The sequence below is a fragment of the Melanerpes formicivorus genome, unplaced genomic scaffold, assembly GCF_026170545.1.
Source record: "Melanerpes formicivorus ecotype bairdi unplaced genomic scaffold, bMelFor1.0.p_v2 SCAF_68, whole genome shotgun sequence".
In the NCBI taxonomy this organism is placed as follows: Eukaryota; Metazoa; Chordata; class Aves; order Piciformes; family Picidae; genus Melanerpes; species Melanerpes formicivorus.
The window spans coordinates 623266-649629 of NW_027142420.1; the positions used below are offsets into that span (position 1 = coordinate 623266).

General features: G+C 50.8%; 1 protein-coding gene across 2 annotated transcripts in view; it reads left to right on the forward strand.

Annotated features, from left to right (window-relative positions):
• Nucleotides 1-3391: 3391 nt before the first annotated feature.
• The window catches only part of BMF (Bcl2 modifying factor), a 46050-nt gene continuing 23077 nt past the window's right edge, over nt 3392-26364 (forward strand). The window contains exons 1-5 of one of the 2 annotated variants that reach the window (XM_068162869.1): nt 3392-3480; nt 4824-4988; nt 5903-6223; nt 7107-7270; nt 21081-21178. In XM_068162869.1, the coding sequence (XP_068018970.1) occupies nt 5908-6223; nt 7107-7270; nt 21081-21178 (578 nt within the window). In that variant the 5' untranslated portion in view covers nt 3392-3480; nt 4824-4988; nt 5903-5907. The remainder of the gene's footprint in view (nt 3481-4823; nt 4989-5902; nt 6224-7106; nt 7271-21080; nt 21179-26364) is intronic. The other variant, XM_068162870.1, reaches the window with a different exon arrangement.

The window sequence follows — 26364 nt, forward strand, 5'->3', positions numbered from 1 at the left end:
TGGGTTCACAAAAGTAGAAAGGAGCAACCCTGGTGAGCTGCTTTAAAATCTGCTCCCTTCAGAAGAAAATCCCAACAGAATCACAGAGGGGCATGTCAGAAGGGACCCCAGGGATCACCTGGTCAAACCAACAGCCGAGCTGAAATGCGCTGGCCCAGCAACCTGTCAAGCTGAGTCTTAAAACTGATCAGTTAGGGGACTCCACTGCTTCCCTTGGCCTAACTGTTCTCATAGTGAAAAAAGTTCTTCTGGATTCCAATGGGAATGTCCCCAGCAGTAACTTGTCCCCATTACCCTTTGTCTTTGCCATGGGGCTCCCTTCATCCTCCTGGTAGCCACCCTTTCCATACTGATCCATGGTGCTCAGGTCTCCCCTAAGCCTTCTCTTCTCCAGGATGAACAACTCCAGCTCTCTCAGCAACATGCTCTCACAGTTCTTTACAGTCAGCAAGCAATCCTGCTCCCAACACATCCTTTAAATTAAACGTGCAACAGTTCTTCCTCTGGTGTCAGGTGCTGGACCTTGGGAGCCCTTCCCTTAGGACAGAGGCCAGAGGCCAGCCCTCTCCAAGAGGCTGCCTCACCTGAGAAAGGCACAAGGATGGTCAAACCCTGAAATTCGAGCTGGGCTTTTTCTGTCTCACACAACACTCAAATGTGGCAGAGCACAGTTAGTAAGTCTGTTGATAGGTGTCAGGGCAGCACACAGTGTTTGCCACTCCTCAGCACTAGGACTGAGCCCTCCCTGGAGAATCACCCCATTGGCCAAATGTTCTTAAGATAGTAAAATAAATAGAATCGACCCCAAACACCTTTCTTGTTCATCCTTTGCTTTATGAGCCATCAGGCTACCCTCAATTCCCTGCTCCAACCATGAGGGCTAGCAAAATAGAAAAACAGAAATGAAAGCTGAGCTCATGAAGCAAGCCTACCCCCAGCAACACCAAGCTGGCCCTGTGTGGGTTTCGGAGTCCACCCAGGCAGAACAGCTTGCCGGAGCTGTGCCTGAGATGACAATGGCTCTGCAGTTACAGCGCGGTGCTGGCATTTGGTCAGGGAAGGGAGGAAGAGCTCTGGAGACACAGAGGGGATATGTAGGAGGGGGAGAGCTAAATAAGAGAAGCAATTTTGTTCAGTAGCCCTCTGAGCTGTAGAGCTGGCTGACAGAAGGTGAGAGGACGGCACGGTTTTGCCCTCCACGGATGCCACAGGGACACTGCTGCCCATGAGTGAAGATTAATCGCTGGAATCCAAACGCTGGCGTTACACTAATGAGCAGAGTGCGTCCCTGGGGTCCCGCTCACAGGTAGGACGCCTGTCTCCAGGCTGCTGCAGGAGCTCCCTGGCAGAGGGCGGTGGGGCTGGGGGTACAGCTTGCCCCCTGGTTCACAGTTTTCCATTTCAGACTCACTGTCTCTGTCTTGGTTTCGGTCTATTTACTCGGAGCCATTTCTTAACAATGTCTAATTTCCTCAAGGAATCCCTCTGAGTCCCCTCACTTAGAAATGCTGCCATATCTTTTTTTTTCATCACTGAACGGCACAAATATCCTTCCTGAGCTCTCTTACCATCCAGTCTGATTATACACACACAGATTTCAGTTTCCATACATTTTCTGCACAGTAGGAGTTCCCAAAAGGCGGCCTCTGGGGATATAAAGTGTGGCCCCAACTGCGGTTCAAGGAGCTGAAAACAAAGCTGCTCAGGTACTGTTTTCACTGTTAATGAGCCTGAGCAGCAGGCAGTTATTACCCAGTCTGGAAGACATAAGTGGTTGGGATCACAGTACATTCATTTTTATTTATAGCGATGCACTTTTGAATTAGAAGTAGCCCTCCAGCAGCTGGCAGCTTGCCAGGCTCTGACCATCAGTGTGATAAAATTTGAACATCTTGAAGATATAGAATGCCTTTTGTTGGGTTTTTTTTTGGTTGGATAGCATTCCTCTCCCCTCCTACTCACAACTCCCTTTGCTATCAGAAGTGGGCAATGAAGCTTAATTAATTTAAGATCCTGGCCCTTACTGAAAATAAACGAACCCTCTTTGTTTTTTACTTGGTGGTGAGGTACAAGTCAAACATGAGCTGATCTTGTAATAAAGCAAAGGCTCAAGCCTTCTGGCAGACAGAAGAGCAGAAGTGAACTCTTGGACAAGAACCATAAAGAAATGGGTTCTTGGAGAGGATGCATGTTATTAGCCTGTTGATCTGTTAATGGCAACTGTAAATACCTCAGTCGAGATCACAGTAACTCTGAAGCATCTAACTGGAGAAGCTCACAGAGCCTGGCCAGGACAAGGTGATAGGAGGGACCCACAACACTTTGCATCCCCTTGCTAGTCATGGGGTTCCAATCTCACCCCCAGCCCTAGTGTAACTTACAAACTTCAGTGACTGTGTGGCAGACTTGACAGCAGTTACTCGGCTGCCCGCTGGGGTGTAAAATCTCCCTTCCAAGCGATGTTGTTTTAAAAACAGCCTGGCAGGGTGCTGAGGAGCTGGGTCCTGCCTCCCTGAGCTCGGTGACACTTCGCTGTTGATTTCAGGAGGAGCTGGTAAGTCAACGGCAAAGGGCACTGAGCTCGTCTGGAGCAGGAGGCTTGGGTTGTTTTTCTGCATCTCTTTAATGAGAGGGCACCAGAGAAAGCACTGCACCTTATCCTTACTGCTTCAGTTCTTGTGTATCAGTTAAACATAGGAAATAACGTGCTGCCTTTGCACTTTTCGACCCTCATACCTTGATGTTCAGACTCTAAAAGACAAAGAGAAATTCCTAAGACATTTGAAGTAAAGAATTAAGAGTTTTGTTCGAAGATAACTAGCTGGAGTCTAACTCTCAGCAGTGTTAAACCCAGACACGCCAGTAACTCTGTTCCCAGTACAGGATGATTGCTGTGGCTGCAGGCTCAGGCCAAGCCCTGCTCCCAGCACTGGGTCCCGCTGAAGCCTGACAGACAAGGAACAGAACGGAGCAGTTTATTTTCACGCAGACTGCGAATAGAAAAGCAATTTTTAAGCGCCAGCTGCTCCCCTGGTTCCACTGCTTGGGGCTAGGCCCTCTCCTCCTCTTTCCCACACCCGGCAGCGAAGAGGAGAGCAGCGAAGAGAGAAGCCGAGCTTCTGCCACAGCCCTCGTCCGGCCGGCGTCCGCGACAGGACAGTCGGTCTGGTGAGATACGGCAGCGCCGGCCGCACCTCCAAGGGGGCGCGGTGGGGCCGGGCTCAGGCGGGGCCGGGACGCAGGGGTGCGTGCGTCCCGCCCCGCGCCGTCCCATTCCGCGGCAGTTGCCCCTGGCAGCGCACCTCGCACCGCCCCTCTCGGCCCATTGGCCAGCGGCCGGGGGCGGGGCGCAGCGGGGCGGAGCCGCCGTCAGCTGTTCGCGGGGCGGCGGGCGGCTGGCGGCGGCAGTGTGGCAGTGCGGAGGCGCGGCGCCGGGTGCCGGGACGCCGCCCCCCCGCGGGACGCTTCTCCCGCTTCTTGGTGAGTGCCCGTGAAGTTCCTTCGCCGCTGGGAGCCGGCTCCTCTGAGACAAGTCTCCGGTTAGCGCGGCGGCGAGTCCGGGCGCGATCGTGACAGGGAAGGGGGTTCGCCCTGGGGCAGCTCCGGCCGGGCGGTACGAAGCGATTCCTGCTTGGGGTCCCGCGGCGTCCCGGCATGCGGGGAGAAGGAAGTGGGGAGCGGACGGCCTGGGAATGAGCCCGATAGGCACCGACAAGGCAGCGATTTGCGGATATAGGCTTATTACTGGTAGCCAGCCCTGCCCGTCCCGGGTTGCCCCGCCGGGATCGGGGGTCTTGTCCCCCGGCGCTGCCCGGAGGAGCCGCGTTTAACCTGAATCTGCGGAGCTGGAGCTCAGACGGGGAAGAGTTAAAAGCAGCTGGCGGTGCCGAAGCGAGGCCGGCCAGCTTTGTTTTGGGAAGCTGGCACGCACGTGTGTGCTGAGCCCTCCCTCCGGCTCCCGGCCCGCCGCCTGTCAGAGCGGCCGTGCGGAGCCGGCTCGGCGGCACCGCTGGCTTTCAGCTGGATTGGACACGGCGCTGAAGGGCGCGGGCTCCTGCATTCGTGCCCTCGCCATCGGGCAGAGCCCCCAGAGCCCGAGCTGTTCTATGTCTGTCCCAGACGAGACATGGCAGTGTTTCAAGATAGTGGAAGCAAGCGAAGCGAGCCATAGGACGAGTTATCCTCTGCGCTGCTTCGGCATTCGCTCTTCAGCATTTCCTAAGAGCTCTGCAAAAGAGCCTTACAGTATGGCAGGAGGTCGAGTAAAACTTGTTGCTCTCTAAAGCCCTGTTTTGCCCAGGGCTGGGCTGCCGGCAAGCGTTGTGCCTTTGTTGCACTTTCTTGAATGCCCAGGTACCGGTGGGTCTCTGATGGACGCGATCTTGCAAATCTTGCTGCACATACAAAACACGTTGTCACCTGGCCTTTCAGGTGATGGTGATCCGGCAGGAGGTCAGCAGGGCCTGTAACTCCTTTTGGTGTGCTGCTTTAAGCCATGGATGAGAATGTTGTGAGTACTGTGCCAAGACGGCACTGCTGTCATCAGTCGGAACTGGGCCAGCTGCAGGGCTGGTACCTGTTTGCTCTGCAGACTCCTCTTCGAGAGTAGCGACTGGGCTGAGTAAACTGCTAAGATGCAACAACTTAAATAACTGTAGTTCCCCCAGGTTAAAGCCCTGTGCAAACAGTTCTTGCATCACTGTGTCGTTTTGTCTCCTCTAGCCACATTGCTGTGGTGAGTGCTGCTCATCCGGGGGGAGATGGGAGCACCAAGGGGAGTGCCGAACACATCCTTATAAAACTGTTATTAATGTCTCCTTCAGGCCTGAAATTCCTCTTGCTAGTCTTCTGTTCTGTTAAATGCTTCGCAAACCAGAGCAAAGGAAGAGACCTGAAGAGTTGAATTTCACTGCCTTGTTTGGAACTGGGTGGAAATCCTGGAGATGGATCTCTTAGGAGTCTGTCTTCCATTTGGGTTAGATGCACAGGTAACAGTAAAGGGACTCGTGTCTTTTTTGGTAAATCTGCTTCTAATTACTATATGTTCGCAAAGAGATCTGAAGTAGTGATTTAGGGTTTATTGGGGGTCTTTTTCCCCACCATCTTTGTCCAACTCTGTACTGCAACAGAGCTCAGGAGTGTTTCCTATGGCTGCTACAGAAGTCCTTCTTTGAGTACTGACATCAGCAATGTTTTGGATTTAGTAGTAGAATGGACTTAGGCACTGACAATGTATGTAGACTGGTGGGTAAGAGGGGTGATGGAGTGATTACATTCCCAGGTTTGGGGCATGTCTTACTTAAGCAGATGGAAGGAATGAGAAGTTGAAAGTTGGCCCTTACAGGGCCCTTACAGGGAGAAGTTAGAGAGCTTCACAAAAGCGGCTTGGCCAGCTCTTGAGTTTTGCAGCCACTGGGGTTTCTTAAAAGCCTGGCCTTGCAGCCTTGTGATTACAAGAGCTTTTCTTCATCAAGTGAAAGAGAGGGGCATACCATAAGGTTCAAATATGGCAGGCCAAAGGAGGCCCCAAAGAAGCTGACTGGCACAGGGTGATGTGAAAGCTCAGAGTTGCTTTTTTACAACAATGTCTTTCCAGTGTCTGTGTGCTGGGGTTGGGGTTGGCTCTCTCCTTGTGAGTAGCTGTGGAACTGGAGATGTGAGTGGACTCTTGGACACGTGTGAACTTTGTCTCTCTCAGGCTCAGTACTCTGTTTCCACAAAGCCCTGACCTTCACCACTGAGTCACTCGCCTCTCCTGCCTGTGCAGGTGGGCAGCACTGGGAGGGAGGGAGGCAGGCATGGAAGAAAGAGCTGTGCTTCCCTCTCGGAGCAGAAGGCATTCTCTCCTGGACAGCGTTCTGGTTGTGTTCTAGCTGTTTCCTCAAATGTCCCTTTATTGCAGGAGCGATGGATCGCCCCAGCTACCTGGAAGAGGACTATTCTAGCCTGGATGGGCTGGACGATGACGTGTTTCACTCTGATGACTTTGGACTTGCAGGTCAGCCTGGTGAAATGACTGCAACTGGCATTTTCACACAGAACCAGTCCTACAGCTGCCTTCTGGGGAGGTTTCAACTATTCCCCCTCACACATTGCTGTGGTCCCGGTATCAGGCATCCTGAACAGCAGGACAAGGCAACTCAAACACTCAGCCCGTCCTCTTCCAGTCAGGATGTTATGTTGCCTTGTGGAGTCACTGAAGAGCCCCGGAGACTCTTCTATGGTAAGAGCACTCCAGTGTCACCAGCTTTGCAGCAAGGAAACTGTCCCTTTAGCACTTCCCCAGCACATTTTACTAAAGGACTGAAATTATTTTGCTTTGGTCCTGCTCCTTCAGGAAAGACAGCTTGAATTTCCTTACCCTTGCTTGTCTGTTGCAGGAACCAGGCACTTGCTCCTTGCTTCTGCTCTCCTTGATGCTCCCACTATTTTTGCCTCTGTCACATTTTATTTTACTGCTCACCATACCTTGTACCCCACAATGTGCCAACATTGGTTAGTTTCTAGTGGTCTCATCCACACAGGAAGACTCCTAGAAGCTTTCAGTGGAGAGGGAACTGCACTAATTTACACTTAGTTAAACAACTTTTTGTGCTTTTACTGGAGTTAAAGTCATTAAGTAGCTTGTCCATCCAGTGTTTTACTGGTAAGTGGTGGGATGCCACTCAGCTTTGTGTGTTCAGTTCAGCTTCAGTTCAAATCAATCCCAGTAAAGGCCAGAGACTGAGGGAAGTCTGACAGAGACGATACAGCAGCCTTTAATGGGAGACAACTTGAGGCACAGACCTTGTAAAACTGCAAAACTGTCATTAAAACAAAAACAAAAAATCAGCACTTGGCTGAAGTATAAAGCAGCAAAAGGAACCAAGTGCAAGATCCTGCCAATCATCTGATTATGGGGAGCAGCACAATGCTCTGCTTGACCGATACAGATCTACTTAAAGAGTGAGCAAATGTTTTACTGCATGGTTATGGTGCAGTCAGGAACTGGCCTGTAGCCTGAATCAGAAATGTGGGATGATGTGTGGCTCTGCCCTCCATAAAGCACTGAGCAGAAGAGCTTTTTCTGCACTGGAAGAATGACTCTCCTGATACCTGTTTTGTAGGCAATGCTGGTTACCGTTTACATGTCCCTCCAGCTGGCTTTGCATTGGATCCACACCTGCAGGAGGAGCATCGGGAAGGCCATCGGGAGGCGCGTGCCGAGGTGCAGCTGGCACGGAAGCTGCAGTGCATTGCTGACCAGTTCCACCGGCTCCACATGCAGAGGGTAAGGTGTCTCTGGTGGGGGAAGGTGGGGGTTCAGTCATCCCAGAGCTCTGTAAGACTAGCTCCAGGCATCATCTCAGTGGGCTGCTGTCCAAGGCAGCATCCTGCCAGCAGCGATAATACGGCAGGAGTATCCTGGTGGATTTGGGGCATGCTAGACTGCTGCTTCTTCCTAACGATTGGCAAGTGGAGGGAAAAGAATGTATAGGTTGCATTTACTGCCTGGGAAGGGAGCTGTTCTGTGTTAGCTGCTGCTCTTCCAGCTCTTCAAGTTCAACAGCAACGGGGGCACTGAGGCTTTCCCCAGGGATCTCCCCCTTGCTCTTTACTGGAGCTTTTACTCCTCTTCTCCACTCTCTTCACAATCAGCATCTTCTTTTCTGTGGCCCAGGTGGCCATCTGTAGCTTATATCAGCTCCTCAGCTTGGAGATGACAATGAGCCTGAAGGCTGTTCTGACACTCGTTTTGTCTAGGGGTAGTTCTCTGAAATGTTGTGAAGTATATTTAGATCATGCTAGACTTGCTAGCAGCTCCTCTCAGCCAGTCCTAGTTAGTGTCTCAGACTTGTGACTAACTTCCTTACAACAAAAGACAGCTGTGAGATGCCATCAGGTCTGAAAACCACACTCCAGAATCTTGGTTTTGTTGTTTTGTCTTTTATTTCTTTTAATAAGAAAATTAAAAGACAATCTGTATTCTTCATAGAAACAAAATTAACCAAGCACCCCTCAACCCCCTGATTGTTTCTGCCTTGCTCTCCTTGCCCTGTTGAGATGAAATGTAAATCCCAGCCCATGCAGACTTTGTCAGAGGTGGCAGGGGCTTGGCAGCAGGCAGCACTTTGACACTTCCATGCAAGGCTACCAAGGAGAGTGTGTATCTGCTAGCATATGAAGAAGCTGACACTTGGTGACTGCAGAGAGGGGCAGAAAAGCTTTTCTCGCTCTGAGAGATAATGCTCTGTTAAGTGTAGGATCTGTTGCATTTCTCCTCAAGGCTAAGTGAGGATCTGTCCTGGGGACAGCATTGACATGTGACTAGGGCAAAGATTTGGTCCTCTCTGTATTTGGTATCAGAGAGGGGAATTAATTCTGGGACTTGGACTCAGAATAGCAGGAGGATTAAAGAAGGTGTAGCAGGCAGGCTGGGAGATGTAGACGGAGCTGTGAATGTCACTTAGCAAACCGAGGAGTAACGAGCCACGCGAGATTCTTAACTTGGGGGGGGGGGGGGGGGGGGGGGTTGAATGAGGCTTTCCCCAGTGCCACCTTTATGTCTGAAGCCCCCAGTGCTCTCTAGCCAGACCCTCCCAGGACAGGGAGGTTAACTGACTCGGCGGCGGCGCCCTGGAGCGAACTGGTGGAACTGGTTGTAACCTGACCCCGTCCAGCTGGGGGTGGGAGGGAGCATATCTGTGTGATGTCCGTGCCTCGGAAATCCCTCCAGCAGCACCCACCCAAGCCAGCCCCGCTGAAGGTTGCCCGAGCGGGGCTCTTCGCGGCCCGAGGCGGGCTGCCAGCGGCGGGGGCTGCTGGCGGCAGAGGCGAGCGGCCGCCCCCAAGCCTGCGGCAGCGTTGGTAAACAAAGGCGCCCGGCCGCCCGCTGCCCGGCCGCGCAGCCAGCGGAGGAGGAGCTCCGCTGGCTTTGTTTGAACTGGAAGAGCAACAAGTTGTGACGGGAGGGGGGAGCCGCTCAGCCATTTACACTTGAAAACAAAACAAAAAAGGAAAAGTTAACCCGAGGACGGAGCGGTGCTGCGCGGCTGACCCGGGACCGGCCTCGCCGTTTGGATCCGTTTCGGGATTCTTTCTTGTTTGTCAGGAAGACTCAACCCTGAGCCCCGTGCTAGTGTCCAAGGCACCGTTCCCCGCGAAGTGTTTTGTTGTCATGCCCAATCCCTTCCGTCCCAGCCCTGCACGGAAGATTTCCTTTGGCCTCTGGCACTCATGCCGTACGCAGACGCCCCCCGGTCCTGTGCGCGGCCACTCTGCAGCCTGCTTCTGCAGGAGCAAGAGCTCTGCCCCCGGAGACCTGAACCGGGTCACACTGTGCTGTGGTTTGGAAAAGGCAGGCTCCAGGACATGGAAAACCGGGCTGTCGTTTATCTTGCTGTGAAACTAATCCCTGATTTTGGTGCCCCATTCCAGCTTGTCTCAAACATTTGGTCAAAACCAACTTTCCAGAGTGGTGTCTTGAATCAGATTTAGAATACCACAAAGTTAGTCACACCAGTGTGGTCTTGTGAAGTCCCGAGCAAGCCTGGTTTTCAGCAACTATGCCTCTTCTCAGAGCCTACAAAGCACCTTGTCTGAGCCTGTGCAAAGAGCACCTCCATGCCCTTTCAGTGGGAGCTAGGCAAGGCTTTCAGTGTTGGAGTAGTGCACCCACCCAGCTCAAGAGTTGCCCTCTTGTGGCTCTTGGGTTCTGCCAGACTCTCCAGAAGTCCTGCTCTGGCTCCCATTCTGCTGCCGCAGCAGCAAGCCTGTGTTGACACAAAGGCCGTTGGTTAATGTACATCCCTGGCTAGGAGAGGATCTGAGCAGGCAAGAGCTGCTGAGGCTGACATCAGTGCGTTGTCATTGGACTCGGCTGCAGGGATGGTCCAGCCCCATCCCACTCCAGGAGCCCTGCAGGGACGCTGTTATCTCTTCCCCGGGCTGAGCGCTGTGCTATTTGCTCTGTGGTTCTTGGCTATACAAAAGATTTTTGGGTATGCATCTTGTAAGAATAAGAAAGTTGGCCGCACCTATGCTTGCTTTTGGCATGCACACCATTTTCAGGGGCTCATTTCCTATTAATGTATTAAACAGAATACAGTAGTTTTAAACCTGGCTTTTGCATCCTTTAGAGCAGTTGCTAGAGCAAGAACACAAATTTTCCTAGCACTGTGGCTTTCGTCTCCTGAAGATGCTGAATTTATTATGGGATGGACTCTGTCAGCACTGTGTTCCTAAGTAGCAGAGCCTGCTATAGGTTGCAGAGGGCTCTGCAGAATGACATGCGAGATCCACTTCTGTTTTCTTGAGCTCTTCAGTACCTTCTGCCTGTCTGAGGCGGTGTAGTTTCTGGCACTCTTCCTTTGGTTGTGTTTCTCACTCTGCCCCTGTTAAAAAAAACAAAACAAACACAAAGGTAGAGTGAAGCCATGTTTGCTGCAGGAGAACCCTGCTCTCCTTGATTTGAAGCAAGTGTACCATTGCCATGGGATCTGTGAGCTGATGGCTGCTCTTTGACCTTATGGAGAACAGATCTGAGCTTAGAGCATCTGCTGGTCAGTTAGCTGGGATGTGCTGCCTGTGGCTCTCACAAGTCCAGACCATGGCAGCAAGGGCTCAGGCTCTGCTCCAGGTCCTGAGTGCACTTGAGTGTCTTTCCCTCGTGAAGGGGCTGTCACCTGTGCTGAACCAACAGCATATTTCACAACAGGAGGTACTGCTAGATGGGATGTGAGTAGACACCCAGGGACGGCAGCAGCCACCACGTAAAGCCACCCCCTACGAGCATGGGGTTGTACCAGGGGAGGGTGACACAGGCTGTCAGTATCACACCCCTTGGGTCTGACTTGCTCCATTGAGGCACTGGAGTGCTGCAGCTTTTTACAAATCAAATAACTCTAAGCAGGCTGCAGCTTTCAGGGGACTGCTTTTATCACATCTCTTCTTCGTGGTGATAAGATGACTTCACAGGGGATAAAATTGTCTCTTTAAGAGCCAAGGAGTGGTAGCCTTGAACAGTTCTGGGCTCAACTCCAAGCAGAGCCACTGACTTGCTGTATGACCTCAGACAAGTCTCTTGACCTCCTTGTGCTTCAGTCAACCCATCTGGAAAGCTTGGTTTAAAAAAAGCTGAGCCGCAATGAGAACCAGATGCTGAATCAGAGCTGATCTTTCTTGAGTAAATAAGTGCATGCAAACAACAACAAAGCCCCTTTCCAACACATCAGAAATCCTGTAGTTGATTTAGATATGCTGACCATGCTCAAAAAAGCCTCTGTGGATCTAGCTTCAGAGAACTTTGTTTCTCTAAATTCCCCAGTTGGTTCAGCAAGAAGCTCTCTTGCCATCACCACGGTGGACTGGAGCAGCTTGTGCAGCATGAATGCTTGCATCCACACTGGTTGTGGACCAGCTGCTACCTGTTTGCCTCCAGTTAATGACACTGAGAGTGTCCAGGGGGAAATGTTTTCCTTTGAAAGGGAAACTTGTTATATTTTGCATCTTTTTCTCCTCTGCCTCTCAAGAGACCTATCAATGCCAGATACACTTCTGCTTACGCAGCAGGGAGCCTGTGACTCTGGGCAGAACCTGAGTGGTGTAGAGAGTGGGCACACAGCACTACACAGGCATCCTTATCCCAGCCTCCCTCGGGTGCTGAGGACACTCAGAGCACGTTGTAACAGTTGCTGTTTTCAGCTGGAGTTGTTTGCAGAAAACTCTCATTTCTGATGACTCCATTCTAGGAAAAATGCTCAGAAAAAGTTCCCAATAAAGCAGAGACTCTCAGGCTGGCCTGCAACTGAGCCTGCAGCACTGAGGCTCCCTGCTTTGCTCATACCTGCAGTCTCTTTGACACTTGGGTGAGTGCTGGCTTTCACGTCCTAAGGCAGTGTGCTTCAGGATCTTCTTTGCTGGTTGGTGCTGGCTAGTCCCTGCTGCTGCTGTGCAAAGCAGTGACTCTTCACCTTGGTGGTCTGTGGGTTGCCCATTGCAGGACTTTAATTTGCAGCTGGGGATGCAAGAGCATGGTAAGAAAGACTATCAGAGAACTCCCAAGTGATTGAGCGTGGTTTAAAGGGCACGGGTTGGGGGGCTGTGAGGTTGGCAAGATTGAAATGTAAAGTTCTTGCAGGAGTATGGCATCAGGGTTGTCTGCTTGAGGGAAGGAGGCTGCCTTAGGGGAAAGAGAGATTATCACAGCCAGTGGAGGCAGGAACTTGCTAACAGTGGGACAGACTTTTCACTTAGTGTTAGATTTGTTTGTTGGTTTTTTTCCCCCATTTTGACAAATTACAATGAAGGAAGAGGCAGGCTTGGAAGTGCACTTTTCCCTATGCATATACATGGAATAACAACCTGTTGCCCCTTGTCTAGCACCTGTTCTGACATCCTGCCACCCATGGAGCTGCTTACTTGGCATTTATGTTGACAGAAACTTGCTGGACCCTTTCATATCTGATCTTTGGTATGTTAAGAAACTGAGAACAAGAGCATAGTTATGCCACTGTATAAATCTATGTTTCTCCCATGTCTTGAATGTTTCATACAGTTCTGATTTCCCTCTTTCACAAGTGAAGCAGCAGAACTGGAAAAGGTTCAGAAAAAGGCAAGAAGGATGATGAAACTTCCATATGAAAAATGGAAAAACTGGGCTAGGACTGCTAAGCCAAAAAAACCCAAACAAACAAAAAACCCCAACAGACCACCGATGTGAAACAGAAATCAAAAGTGACATGAAGGAGATGGATAGAGTAATTTCTCCCAGTACAAGAACTAGGTAAAATCACGTTAGTAGGAGCCAGCTCAAAGTAAATGAGGCAGTTTTTCATGCAGGAGGTAGGGCTATGGAATCCCTTGTCAAGGCATATTGTGCACCCCAGCATTTTATCTGGGTTCAGGGGGAATGGGGATGAGTTTATGGCTGTTGAAGGAGATACTAAATAAACAGAAAACAGATCTGACATGGGAAGTCCTGAGCTCAAACTGGCTAGATGCTGGAAGAGTGTTTAGGGGGAGCTATTGCATGTATTTGCCCTCTGCTTTTGCTCAGGCAGCCACATAAGGTTGCAGCTGCTGGAGGCTGGGGTCTGCCATACAACCTCTGCATACTGATTTAGTGAAAACCACACAGCTTTTGCATCAGCCTTCTCCATGCTATCAACTGACTAAAGATTTAAATATACTATGACTCTGTTCCTGCTTAAACTAGGGGATAATGTTAAAAAGCAAAACTTCCTGCCTAGCTGTGCGAGAGGAAGTGGGAAGAGGATAAAGGAGCTGGGTGGCAGGAGAGCAGCGCAAGCTCTGTGCACTGCAAGTCCCTCACCCCGGCACCCAGGACTGCAGGGTCTTAAGGCAGTCGGGCCACAGCCTCAAAAGGCCGAAGCTGCACACATTAAAGATCACAAAATAGTTATTTGGGACAAGTGAATTGTGTTGCAGAATTCCTTAATATCACCTGTATCACTGTGGTTTAAATTCCATCCAGCCCTGTTGCTTCTCCCGTGCAGCCCCAGTGCTCTCCACAGGCTCTTCTGCATTCCCTTGGCTCTGGAGCCTGCTCTCTGCTGGCAGCGGCGTGACAGCTGAGAGGCTGTTTGTCAACTAAGAAATAATTGTGGTAATATCCCACTTCTCTTTTAGTGTGGGAGACTAGGAAGTGCAGGTTATAACTTGTCTGAGATCATGCAGGGATCACTGATTGGGACCTGGCTGTTCTGCCTCCAGTCCTGCGCTTAGGTCAGTTGATCTTATTAAGATACTGCCTTGCCCGGGGGGTGATGAGATGTGTGGACTGATTATTTATGGTGAGGAGTGTGCATGTTTGTATTTCCCTTAGTTACGTTGTGGCAGAAAGCAGGGAAGCAAGTGCTGGACTGCAGAGTCCTGCTTTGGCTCGAGGCGTTGAGCAGGGACGTCCTGCCAGCCTTTACAGCCCTCTGTTTGGGTGGGTTTTTTGTTTCTGCTTGGTCACTGCCCTTGCCAATGGACTGCCCCACAGCAGAAGGAGTACTCAGCTAAAAATAAAAGCAGTGAGGCAACTTCTGTTAGCCCCAGTTAGATTCTTTTTTTCCCCATGCTACAATGCCTGACAAGCTGCTGGCAACGGGGGTCCGCAGCCGCCCCCTGAGGAGGGCTGTGAAGGGGCTGCAGGCTGCGGAGGAGCCGCCGAGAGGGCCTGCGTGAGAGCAGCTCTGCCCGGCAGTGTTTGCGCTGTGGCTGCTGTGTTTATATCGCTGGCTAAATTTAGCCTCTGAGTCATCAGCGCCGCTGAGAGAGGCTGCTCTGCCCGCAGGCTCCAGCGCTGCACCTGCCCGCCCTCCTGCCTGCCTTCCTGCCTGCCCTCCAACCTCCCTCCCTCCCTGCCTGCCCTCCAACCTCCTGCTTGCCTTCCCACCTCCCTTCCTGCCTGCCCACTTCCCTGCCCACCTTCCTGCCCTCAGGCTCCCTCATAGCTGGGCAGCAGAATAGAATAGAATTAACCAGGTGGGAAGAGACCTTTGAGATCATCGAGTCCAACCTATCACCCAACACCATCTGATCAACTAAACCATGGCACCAAGTGCCTCAATCCAGTCTCCTCTTAAACACCTCCAATGATGGTGACTCCACTACCTCCCTGGGCAGCACATTCCAAAGGCCAATCTCTCTTTCTATGAAGAACTTCTTCCTAACACCCAGCCTAAACCTCCCCTGGCACAGCTTGAGACTGTGTCCTCCTGTTCTGGTGCTGGGTGCCTGGGAGAAGAGACCAAACCCCGCCTGGCTACAACCTCCCTTCAGGTAGTTGTAGAGAGCAAGAAGGTCTCCCCTGAGCCTCCTCTTCTCCAGGCTAAGCAACCCCAGCTCCCTCAGCCTCTCCTCACAGGGCTGTGCTCCAGACCCCTCCCCAGCTTTGTGCCCTTCTCTGGACACCTTCCAGCATCTCAACAGCTTTCTTAAATTGAGGAGCCCAGAACTGGATACAGGCCTCTAGGTGTGGCCTAACCAGTGCTGAGTACAGGGCAGAATGACCTCCCTGCTCCTGCTGGCCACACTGCTCCTGATGCAGGCCAGGATGCCATTGGCCTTCTTGGCCACCTGGGCACACTGCAGGCTCATGTTCAGCCTGCTGTCAACCAGTACCCCCAGGTCCCTTTCTGCCTGGCCACTCTCCAGCCACTCTGACCCCAGCCTGTAGCACTGCATGGGGTTGTTGTGGCCAAAGTGCAGCACCTGGCACTTGGATGTGTTCAATCTCCTGCCCTTGGACTCTGCCCATCTATCCAGCCTGTCCAGGTCCCTCTGCAAAGCCTCTCTACCCTCCAGCAGATCAACTCCTGCCCCCAGCTTGCTGTCATCTGCAGACTTACTGATGATGGATGCAGCATGCCCCGAAGGCTGTGGAAGCTGTGCTTCAGGAGTCAGGGCTGGCTTGAGGGCTGAGTGGATAGATCTGCCCAAGCTCGCTGCCTGCCGCTGGGGCTGTGGAGGGCACGGGTGCTGTCTGTAGGGTGACAGATGTCCCCTGGGCCCCCTGCTGCAGGCTGAGGACTGTATCAGGTGTGGCTCTGTGGGGATGCAAGACCCTTATTTAGTGTATTTATGGACAGTAAGTGACGTGCCCCCCGGGGGTGCAGCAGGGGAAGGCTGGGGGCCTGGGAACGCCGTGGCCGGGGGTTGCCCTTCCCAGGTTGCTGTCAGCTGGCTGTTGCTATGGCGTCTGTCTGCTTCCCCTTCCTGCCTGCTCTGCAGAGGAAGGCGAGGGGCTGCCTGTTTGTTTGTGAGCTGCCAGAGTGTTGAGCAAGGGCTCACCTGCACAGTTGTGCCCCGCAGCAGCTCTGGGCACTGAGCAGCACCATCTGCCCGTTGCCTTGGCAGGGGTCAGTGCTGTCTCCTCTGCCTAGGCTAGGCAGCCCCTGAACAAGTTTGGGGGATCTGGTGCACCCTGCCTCCCTCCTGCCATTCTGTTCTGTATGTCCTTTCCCTGTCAACACTCTTCTTGGTGCCTCCCACGCTCTGCAAAGCCTGATGGAGGCTTGGGGAGAGGAAGCAGTGCTTGAGGGGATACCTCCCTCCACCAGAAGTTCGGTCCCACCTAGGAGAGCCATGGGGTTTGCAAGGCAGAAGGGCACAGATCCCTGAAGAAGATCCTTGTCCTCCTCTGTGCCACCAGGAGAAACTGTGCCACTAAGCTCCAGTTTTGTTTCCTCTCTCTTAGGAACGTTTGGGTGTTTTGGTGTTTCACTGCTCCTTTTCCCTGCTGCTTTTACACATGCATTATTCTTCAGTCATTAGGAATCACAGCTGGAAAGATTGGTATCTGACTTCCATTGGCCTGCACTTCCCTCTTCAGCAGGGGACACCTTTTGTAACCTCTGTTGCCTTGGGGACTGTGACTTTCTAGTCTTTCTCAGCTGAAGCATATTTTGTGGTAGTACAATGTGCCTGCAGCCACCTGGCAGCCGGAGCAGCCCTCAGCGATGAGTCAGCAGCTGCTCCTGGTGTGTTTGTTGTTTCCAGTGAATAACTGAGACCCCAACAACTTACTGCTAATGCTTGTATTAGTCACTAAAGCAAGAAGAAGGGGTCTAGGTACACATAGGCCATTCTTGTGCTCTAGTAGTGCCATGTATGGCCATATTTTAATCCTTCCAGTTCAAATGGGATTAGATTGGACCCTGAGCCACCTGGAAGCCATGAAGCAAAGTCAGAAGTTGCCCAAGAGTGCAGGCAGGTGTGCCCCTCTGGGTATGTGACAGACATGTACCAGAGCCACACAAGATGTGTCTGCGATGAACGTATTCTGTATGTGGTTAAGGCACACACGTCTCAGGTGTAAAAGTGAATCCCAGCCATCCCTTAAACATTTATGCTCAAGAACTCAAGGAGCTGTATCAGAGGGACAAGACTTTCTTCAAGGTGTGTTACCTGTCGTGATCGTCTCATGAGCACCCTTGCAAGGACTTGGTGGGGCGACACGCTTTGGGCATCTGGGCTGCTCTTGGGCAGACAGATAGCCAACAGACAGCCTTCTGTGTGCTTAAGCATGAAGCATGTCTTAGGAATTGGGTCAGTCATGTCTTGCTTTCATTTGCTTCCAGTAAAAGTCTTCCTGGTTTGTGTTTGGAGTTTTTTCTGTACTTGTTTACCAGCGTGGTGGGGTTTGGTTCAGCACAGTGCATGGAACATGCTTCACTGGGGTAATGCTGCTGCAGAGGACACTCTTCCTGTAAACTGGCCTTGTGACTCATCCAAGCATTCATGCTGACCCCTCAGACAGACAGTCTCTTAAGGATGTCCCCTTCAAAAAGCACCAGCTGCAATAGGAAACAGTTTTATGTGCTTCCAGCTTTGTGTTGACTTGGTGTATTCACAAGTCTCATCTGTGGTCCCAGGTAGTGCAGGAGGCAGAAGGGGCTTCAGGAGCTTCACAGTGTTCACTGTGGAGGTAGCAAAGTGTTCATCCCTGATGCCTTGGTGCAGCAGTTCCTCTGAGGGCTGAACTGTTTCAATGAGCAACATAGCAGCACGGTGAAGCTTAGGAAGGTGATGAACCTGTGCCACAGCAGTCACGAGTCTCAGCAAAGGGTAAGAATTTACTCAAAACATGTCACATCTGAAAAGAATGGATGCCAGATTCATGGAGTCACTCTACTGGCTTTTCTGTCCTTCCTGGCATCTAACTTAACACCACACCAAAAACCCTCAGTCTTGAAAAGCTGGAGTGCTTTGGTTTTGGCAGAGGCACAGCTACTGAAACTTGGGAAAAGGACGTTCTTCAGGCTGGGACAGCTCTTTCTATGAAATATTTCTCTCTCCTGCAAGGAGTGTCTGCCAGTTCCACTCTGTGGCTCTTGTCCCACACTAAGCTAGTACCACAGTCCAGAAGTGAAGCTCTGTAAACCCTGTTAGCTAGGCTTGCTGCTGAAGCAAGCAGTCCCACCTTGCTCCTCTTCTTCGGTCACCTCTCTGTGTCATCAGCTTGACTACGTGATGCCATGGACCGGATGGGCTGGGATGACCTGGCCAACAGTAAAGGCAACCTCTGATCAGAGTAATTCAGCCTTGCTCATTGTCCTGCACTTGTGTGAGGAGAGGCCAGGCTGAGCGAGCTGCTCCTGGGGTGAGCCAGTGAAAGTGTGTGTGGGACCAGGGCACTGTGGAAGGAAATGCTGGCTGAGCACAGGCCCAGGGAAGTACAAGCCCTAGGTCTAGGAATAAAACTTGGAAAGCTGCCCTGGGCCTAGTGCTCTATTTTTTAACTTCAAAACAAAATTAGTGGTGTCAGCAGCCTTCATAAGGTGATGTGAATGTCTTTGCTTCTTATAAGCAGGGGGAAATAAGGGGAAAATAATTCCTATTCTGCTCTTGCATGGAAAACTCCTGGAGTGTCTTAGGCAAATAGTGGGAAACATGTTTCAGCTTGAGACAGACAAAAAGGCTATAGCAAAGAAGTGCCTTCATGAGGCAATGAAATAAACACAGTAAAATATAAACTACAAAAAGTGCAAGAGTTTTCCCCAGGGTTTGTGATACCACATCCCACTGGGTTTGGGGGTTTGTTGGCAGGTCTGTAACCCTTCTATAAGTAGGGCTCTAAAACTCTGATTTACCAGAGTAAAACAAACCCCAGTACCTCCCTCAGAAAGCTTCCTCCCTTCAAATAAGGGGGAGGAGGATGCTACTCTTTCCCCCCCTCCTTTACCTTTCCCTGCACAGAACAAGTGATCCTTTTCTGGGGGGGTGACATGTAAAACCTAAGCAGAAGACAGAGCGTTCAGAATCCTGCTATGGTGTATGGAAGCTCAAACTCTCCTTCTACATGAAGCAGGACGTTAAAATGGGGATTGTCCTCCTGGCAGTGTGCAGGAGTTGGAGTTGCACAGGCCAGCTCAGCTGCTGCCACCTGCCCCTCAGGTAGTCGAAGAGTTTCCATTACAGAGGGGCCATCAGTGGAGCTGAGAGGTATTTCCAGTTTAGAATTTCAATAACACTTTTTAAACATCCTTTTGCATTTCCCATTCTGAGTCCCTACCGGACAATTCTTCACCCTCGTGGCTGCCAGTAGAATAAGTTAAGCAGAGCAGATGATCTTCAGAGCATCTATGGCGTGTTTGGCCACTGTACTCTCCTAGCGCTGTGCCCCACCTGCAGCATGGCAGAAGGCAGCATTGTGCTTGCATGCTCCATTGACATCTTCCCTCAAGCTGTCTGTTTAAGGAGCAGCCAGCCTGAGCTGCGGTAGCTTGGTAAACACAACAGTGTCTGGGTGTCATCGGGGCACTGTGCTTCCAGGTGCATGTTTCAGCAGGTTTGGGAGTGTGACTCTGTGGGGGAGGCTGAGAAGCATTTCTGGAGCTGGGTGAGGAAGGGCAGGCCTGGTCAGACCAAGACCAGGTGACAAACCAAAGAGCATCTTGCTCTCTGTTGGAAACCCAGCCCTAGGGTTTCACCTGTGAGCCCCGCAGTGCCTGGAGGTCAGCATGGGCTGAACTCAGGGCTGATTGGCTTCAAACAAAGGCTCGAAGGCTCCAGAGTCGCTGTCTGTGAGTTGTGCTCCAGACGCAGCAGTGCTGAAATGTGTGATGGGATCTGCGTGAGCTCTTCTAAATCCAGGAGACAACTCTTAAATGCTGAGGGTAAGAAGAATGATCAACTGCCAAGATGCAGGATGAGCACAGTGTTCTGAAGGCTGTTTAGTGTGAGCTGGTGACTGCAGTGGCACAGATCTGCTCAGGCTGAAACGGGAACGTGATGTAATGACTACCTAGGAGAGGGTTAAAAGCTGCCTCTTGACACCTCTCCAGTACACCAACTCCAGTTGCAAGTCTCTCTCATTTGTGATTATGTAAAGAATGCTTTGCAACAGTGTTGTTCTGCCCTGCTGGGCTAATCTGAGCTGAAACATCTTGTTCATATAACGTGCTTCAGTGCTCTTTCATGAACTCCTGTGTAGTGAGGCAGAGTTGTTGGAAGCCAGTCTTCTGTTTCCTCCTCTTCTCGGGGCGGGGGGGGCGGGGGGGATTTGGGCTGGTTTGTTTTGTTTTCCAGAAATGATCAGTCCTGCTTAGCAAATATGGAATTCTGGATGAGAAAACAAAGGCTGACTTCTAATAGGGGGTGGGTTATTGAGGTGAAATAGTATCCCAGGCTGGGCAATGTAAAGAGAAACCCACCTGTTTGTGTGAGATGCCATTAACGTGTGGGGAGGTGGGGGGATAATCGGAGCTGCTTTTGCAGGGGTGATTACACATAACAAAAGAAGGAACAGTGTCCCTGCCCCAGAGCTGCATTATGTAGTCTGGTGTCCCCCTGAAACTCAACTCCCATGTTTCTTCCTTGACAATGGGACCTGAAATAACCTCTTGGTTTGGGTTTTTTGTGTGTTTTCAAGTATGTTCTTGCTTAAGGTTTAATTGGCTCCAGTCAGTAGGAAAGGGCTCCAAGGCTGATTATTTATGGCTTACTGTCAAAAGTGGCTATAAAAAGGGCAGTATTATCTTGGAGATGCTGGGAAGGAAAATGTGGTGGGGGGAGGGTGGGGGAGTGTGTGTGTGCACGAATGTGTTTTCTTGTACTAGATGAAATCAGAGTTTTGCTGTCTCAGCAGTGTGGTTTAAATTGAAGATTAACCCTTTGACCTTCACGGTGTCAAATCACTTACAGATGGATCACCAGTTATATTTTTTTCTTTTTCTTCTTTTTTTTTTTTTACTTTTGGGGTGAAGGGGGATTTTTTTTTTTAAAAAAAAAAAAGGTTGTTTGTTCATGCAGCTGGGGCTTTTGAAAGGCTCAGAAGCCAATCTGATTAAAAACAGCACTTGGCTAAACTCTGCAAAATCCTACAAGCAAAAAAAAAAAGTTTAATCCTCTTGTGCACAATGCATAAAGGGTCTGCTCTTTTCTTTCTGTAATGTTAGAGCTACAATTATTTCTGGAGAACTTATCATTTCCCTCTCTCCCCTCATCCCTTGCTGCACCCCCTTGTTATGCTGATGGGATTAAAGTGTCTGCTCTTGAAAAGTGTAACTGAGTTGTTGTTGGAAAAGAGAAGTGGTGTGTTGCAATTTCAGAAATATAAATAACCTCGCCTCAACCGTTCTCCTCTACAGCATCAGCAGAACAGAAATCAAGTGTGGTGGCAGCTTTTCCCCTTCCTACACAACCTGGCCTTGCAGACGGAGGCGAACAGGAACGGCCCCGGGCAGAGGTGAGCCGCTCGCAGCCCGCAGGGAGCGCTGAACAAGCACTGGCTGGGGCGAGAGGCTGCGCAGCGCCGGCCGGCCCTGGGACTCTGCCTTTCTGATGCTCCTCTTCCAGTTCGGGGGTTATGGACTCTTCTTTGCTGCTGCCTGCCCGCGGGGCAGGGAGCTCTTGTCCAACACTGTCAAAGAAAGCCAGAATGTGGGGGTGTTTGGTAAAGCTTGCTGCTGGTTCCCTGCACATCACCTCTGTGCAAGGGTGGCAGGCACCAGACCAACAGCCTCCCCTGCCCTCTGTCAGCCCAGGGGAGAGTGCAGGAGTGTCATTTTGGCTGCTAGTTACAAATGATGTCTGGGACCAATGACTAAACATCCTTTGGGTATCTTCCAGAGCAGAGATGCTCAAATCCTCCACACACACAGACACACACATACAAAGCTCTTTTTAGCAATGAAAACATCCAAGCAGCCTTTATGCAGCAGGTTACTTGTTTTCAGCATGGGTTACTGCTTGTTTCTTGCAGCCCATGTGAGAGAAAATAACAAATCTGAAATCTGATCTCTGCAGCCTTTCCACTGGGCACCAGACGCAGCTCTTTCACAGGAAATTGTTCTTTGTCACTGCCATCAATGGGCAAATCATTTGAGTAGAACAGGCTTCAAATTAAGCCTTCCTGGGGTTGCTGGTGGCTCTTGGTTCTACCACGGTTTGCTTCCAGTGCAGCGTTGGCAGTGCCCAGTGTGAAGCCACAGCCCATGGAAGACAACACAAGCACCATTCTTCTGCAATGCTGATGTGTATGTTGTGATCAGCTGGATGATGGGGGTTTGCTTTGATTTGGTTTGCTTTCCTTTCACTACAGTGTGGCTGGCCAGGAAGGCTTCTGTCCCAGGCATCCCCTAGTTGCTTAAGGATTCAGCAGGGAAGTTAATTGGCAACTGCTCTGACATGAACACTGTACAGGCAGCCTCCCTGTTACTCCAGTGTGTAATGTTTGGGGCCTGCTGTAAGCATTTGTTGACTAGCAGCAGTAGTGTCACTTCAAGGGAGGACTTCTTACAGTCACTGGTTTGTGTGCACTCAGAAGTTTGTCCACGGGATTGACACTATTGGAGCAGCACAGGGCAGTGACTCCACCAAACTGAAGCAGCCTTAAACATGGGTGGCTGCTTCTCTGTAGCCTTAAATACTGTCAGGTCACCAACCTGGTGACCATGAGGGTAAAACACAAGCAGAAAAGCAATACAGACTGCATTTTCTTCAGGCTCTTTCCACATGCCACTGCACCTTCTTGTAGGCCTCAAGTAATGCAACCAGCGTGAGGAAGAGCTGTCCAGACCATTGTTCTTCAGGCCTGTTGCAAAATGTTGACTTCAAGTGTTGAAGAACTCTGCTCATGGTCCACTCTTTAAGCCAGGCATTGCTGTATGGGAGAGCAGTTGACTTGCACATGTGCTTTCTCCTCACACCTCTGCACACCCTCCTCTGGTTCCTGATGGCTCTGCTGTTTGTGTGAAGTCACCACTGCTCTGCAGTGTCTGGTAACAATTTGCTGAGCACAGTTACGTTTGGACTTTCTCCCTTGCTCCCAGCCCTGTTCTCTTGGTTTGCATCCTGCTCTGCTGGGGCAAAATGTGCTTTAGCTCCCTGAAAGAGGTCCTCGAGCCTTCTTTAGTGTTACCTGTTCACAGTCACCCTCAACACAAGGAGACCTGATGTGAGAAAAGCTTTTTTTCCTCCTTTTTTGTTATTTTTCTAGCTAGAGCTAGAGTACTACGCTTGTCCCTGATGGTTATAATTCACATAAATGAATCTCAAGTAATATTTTGGGGGGTGGGTTTTCTGGAGAGGGAGGGGGGGAGGTTTTTTCAGGAGGGAGAAGTGTTTGGGGGCTTGTGTTGTTTCTTCAAGCATGTGCACTAGAGTTACCCAGAGGGACACAGGTGACAGCTGTTGCTGACTGCAGCAGCAGGATGGAAGCCACTCTATGCCCGTGTGGACAGGGCTGAGGCTTTTCCATGCCTTGCTTTGCACAGTCTGCTTGGAGCGCACGCTGGGCACTGCGAGAGGGGCTGGCACCTGGGGCAAGGCTGAGCGGTACTGCAGGCATGGTCTAAGCTCCAGGCTGTGGTGCTTGGGTGTCACCACTGGCTGCCAGGACCCCTTTGTCAGGTTTGGGCTGGAGGTTAGGAAGAAGTTCTATACAGAGAGAGTGATTGCCCATTGGAATGGGCTGCCTGGGGAGGTGGTGGAGTAACCATCACTGGAGGTGTTCAGGAGGAGACTTGATGGGGTGCTTGGTGCCATGGTTTAGTTGATTAGGTAGTGTTGGATGATAGGTCTCTTCCAACCTGGGCTGGTCTATTCTATTCTATTCTATTCTATTCTATTCTATTCTATTCTATTCTATTCTATTCTATTCTATTCTATTCTAACAGTCAAAGCTACACCTTAGCAGCCCTGCAGACTATGAGCAATTCAAGTTCAGCAAGTGCTCCTGGCAATTAGAAACCCTTCTGAGCTTGCCCCTTCCCCTCAGCTCGGACTTGGCTGCCAAACAGGTTGATCAGGCCTGTTCTGGATGTGCCAGCTGGAAAGATAGGTTTGGTACTGGTGCTTTCTGGTGCTGCAAACCCAACCAGTTTATCCAGGGTAAGACTTCTAGATGTAGAGAAACAAGTATCTGAAACCCTGCCTCAGTCAGGCTGCCTGCCTCAGCAGAGTCCTTTGGCTCAGGGAAAGACACTTCTTTGCCAGTCTGTGTTTCCCCTTGTAACAACAGACTTATCAGAATTGGTCCTGCCAGGGTCTCCAGTTAAGATCTCCTTGAACAACAATACTTGATTGGAGATGTGGAGCTAATGCTAGACAAAGGCTGACTTCCTGCAACGTGCCTGTTGGTTACTGGTGCCAGAGATTTGCAGCCACTGATATTATATTTTAATTATATTCCATATCTGCATATCTTGGAGAAAGGAAATCTGCTCTGTCAACCCAAAAGTCTTGTTTTACTTCATGCAGATTTGGAGGGGCAGGCTGGTGATTCACTTAGGCAGAATCAGCTGGTGTGTACTTACAGTCTCACCTGCTGGAAGAAATAGTGAGAAGGCTGTGTGTTTATCAACAGATGCACAGCACCCATGCCTTTGTCACCCATTCCATGTTAGTGAAGCCCCCTGAGCATGCCGTGAGGAGATCTGCCCAGCAGAGTGGCTGTTAGAATGTGGCCATGGACACACACCACTTGGTTGGGAAAACAGCTCCCAGGAACGTGGCTGAAGTACTGTGAAGGGGGATGCTCGAGTTTGGGGGGATGGGTTTGCATTGGTGAAAGGAGTGGGACACTGTTTGTGTTGTAAAGCTGCAGTCTAACAATTTAGAAAGAACAGTTGATCTTAATCCTGTTGTTAATGAGCAGTCCTTAAGAAGAGCTTGAGCTGCTGCTGCTGGTCCCAGCAGCCCTGAAGTATCTTGCTTGCCTGCCTCAGACCTCCAAGACAGCTTCAGACCTCAACTCTCTTTCCTTGAGGGACAGAGTTCTTCCTATCCCTTCCCAACTTCCCACCCTTCAAGTATCTGGTAACCTGCCCATCCCAGGACCCAGCAAGCCTGGTGCTAGTAGGGATAAATAGTGAGTTTTCCTTTATGTTTCCTTGAGTTCTTGAAAGCTGAGCCAGTAATCACAAAGTGACTGCCCAGGGTTAGCTGCAAATTGTCCTAAACAGGACACAACAAGGGCAGGGGAAAGGAGGAACTTGCACGGGAAGGGTTGCTGTTGGGTCTGTGAGTTGGGACTGCAGGTGCTGATACCCTGGTAGCACTGAACTGCTGCCTCACTGATCACATCTCTCGGTTTCAATAGCTGGGTGCTGTTAGATGCTTGTTGGCTACACTCCCTTTAGAGCAGTCCTGAAAAACTTCCTTATCAGCCTTGGCTTTGGAACTGTGTATCAATAAGGGAAGAGAGCCAAGGAACCCAGTCCTTCTTGATGTGGAAAGAGTGACTGCAAAGACATCTTTCTTTCTGCTGCCATGTGCTGTGTCTCCTCAAGCCTGGATGTGTGCACATGAGGTTACTACAGCCCTGGAGCCGCTCCATGGCAGGCACTGGGCCTGCACCCAAGGCTGCATTTCATTCAGTGTGGGGCTTGGCACTCCCCTGGGAAACTGCAGATTCTGCCCATTGGTAGACTAGGGAGAAGGGCTGGGTTTTTGAAGGAAAAGCAGAACTCCTTGAGGTTGTTGCAATGAGATCCCATCTGCTCTGCAATGGATTCCAGCCTTCTGGTTCTGACCCAGATCTCTGCTTTGGCTGAGGGGATTGTGAGATGTGGCATGCTGGACAGTGTGCTGCTTCTCAAGGGAAAAGGCTGGAGAGCACTTGGTGTGCGTGCCAGGATCACAGCAGAATGCAGGTTTGTGGAGGCCTTGCCTTTCTCCCCAGCAGGACTTGCTGTGGGGTCGTAAGGAAGAGGACCATGGAATGCCTGCTCCTGTGGATGGGAGCTCTGCACAGGGAGCAAGCGCTGCCCAGGACTGGCATCGTCTGCCAGCAGAGGGTTTTAGCAATGACCTTCCAAAGAGTCTGTCGCTCAAACTGGCCTCTGTGACCGTTTGCAAAAATGCCTACTGTTGCCTTTGATTGTTTTAGCAAGAAGAAATACCTCAGGGAACTGATAAAAGGTGCCTGGACAATCTTTTACAGTTCCTCACGCCCAGCGTGGTCTCTGTTCTTTGGTCTGCGTGTGCTCACGCGGCTGTCACACAGCTCAGCTCCTCTCCACCAGGAAAAGCAGAAAAGACCAAACACATCAAATGCACTGGAATGTACTCGTGTGTGTGAGCCTGTGAGTGTGCATGTGTGAGTGTGAGTGTGTGTGCTCTCAACCTGAGTGCAGTCTGACATCCCCTGCCCCTTCCTTCTTCCGTGTGCCTCACCTTCCCCCTTAGCCACAGAAAGGAGGCTCTCTTCCTGCCAATCCCGGACTGGAAGCTGGTTTCTGGGAAGCGAAACCTAATGTCTGTGGGCTGTGTTTTAAGCCATGTTCTGTCTTCAGACTCTTTGCTGCCTTTGGGGAATGGAGGGGTGGGAAGGGTAGATTCTTAAACTGTTTTTAAAACCTATTATGGAAATTTTGCATGTATAAAGTTCTTCTGAAGTCTAAAGGAGTCTCCCTGATTCGTGGACACAGC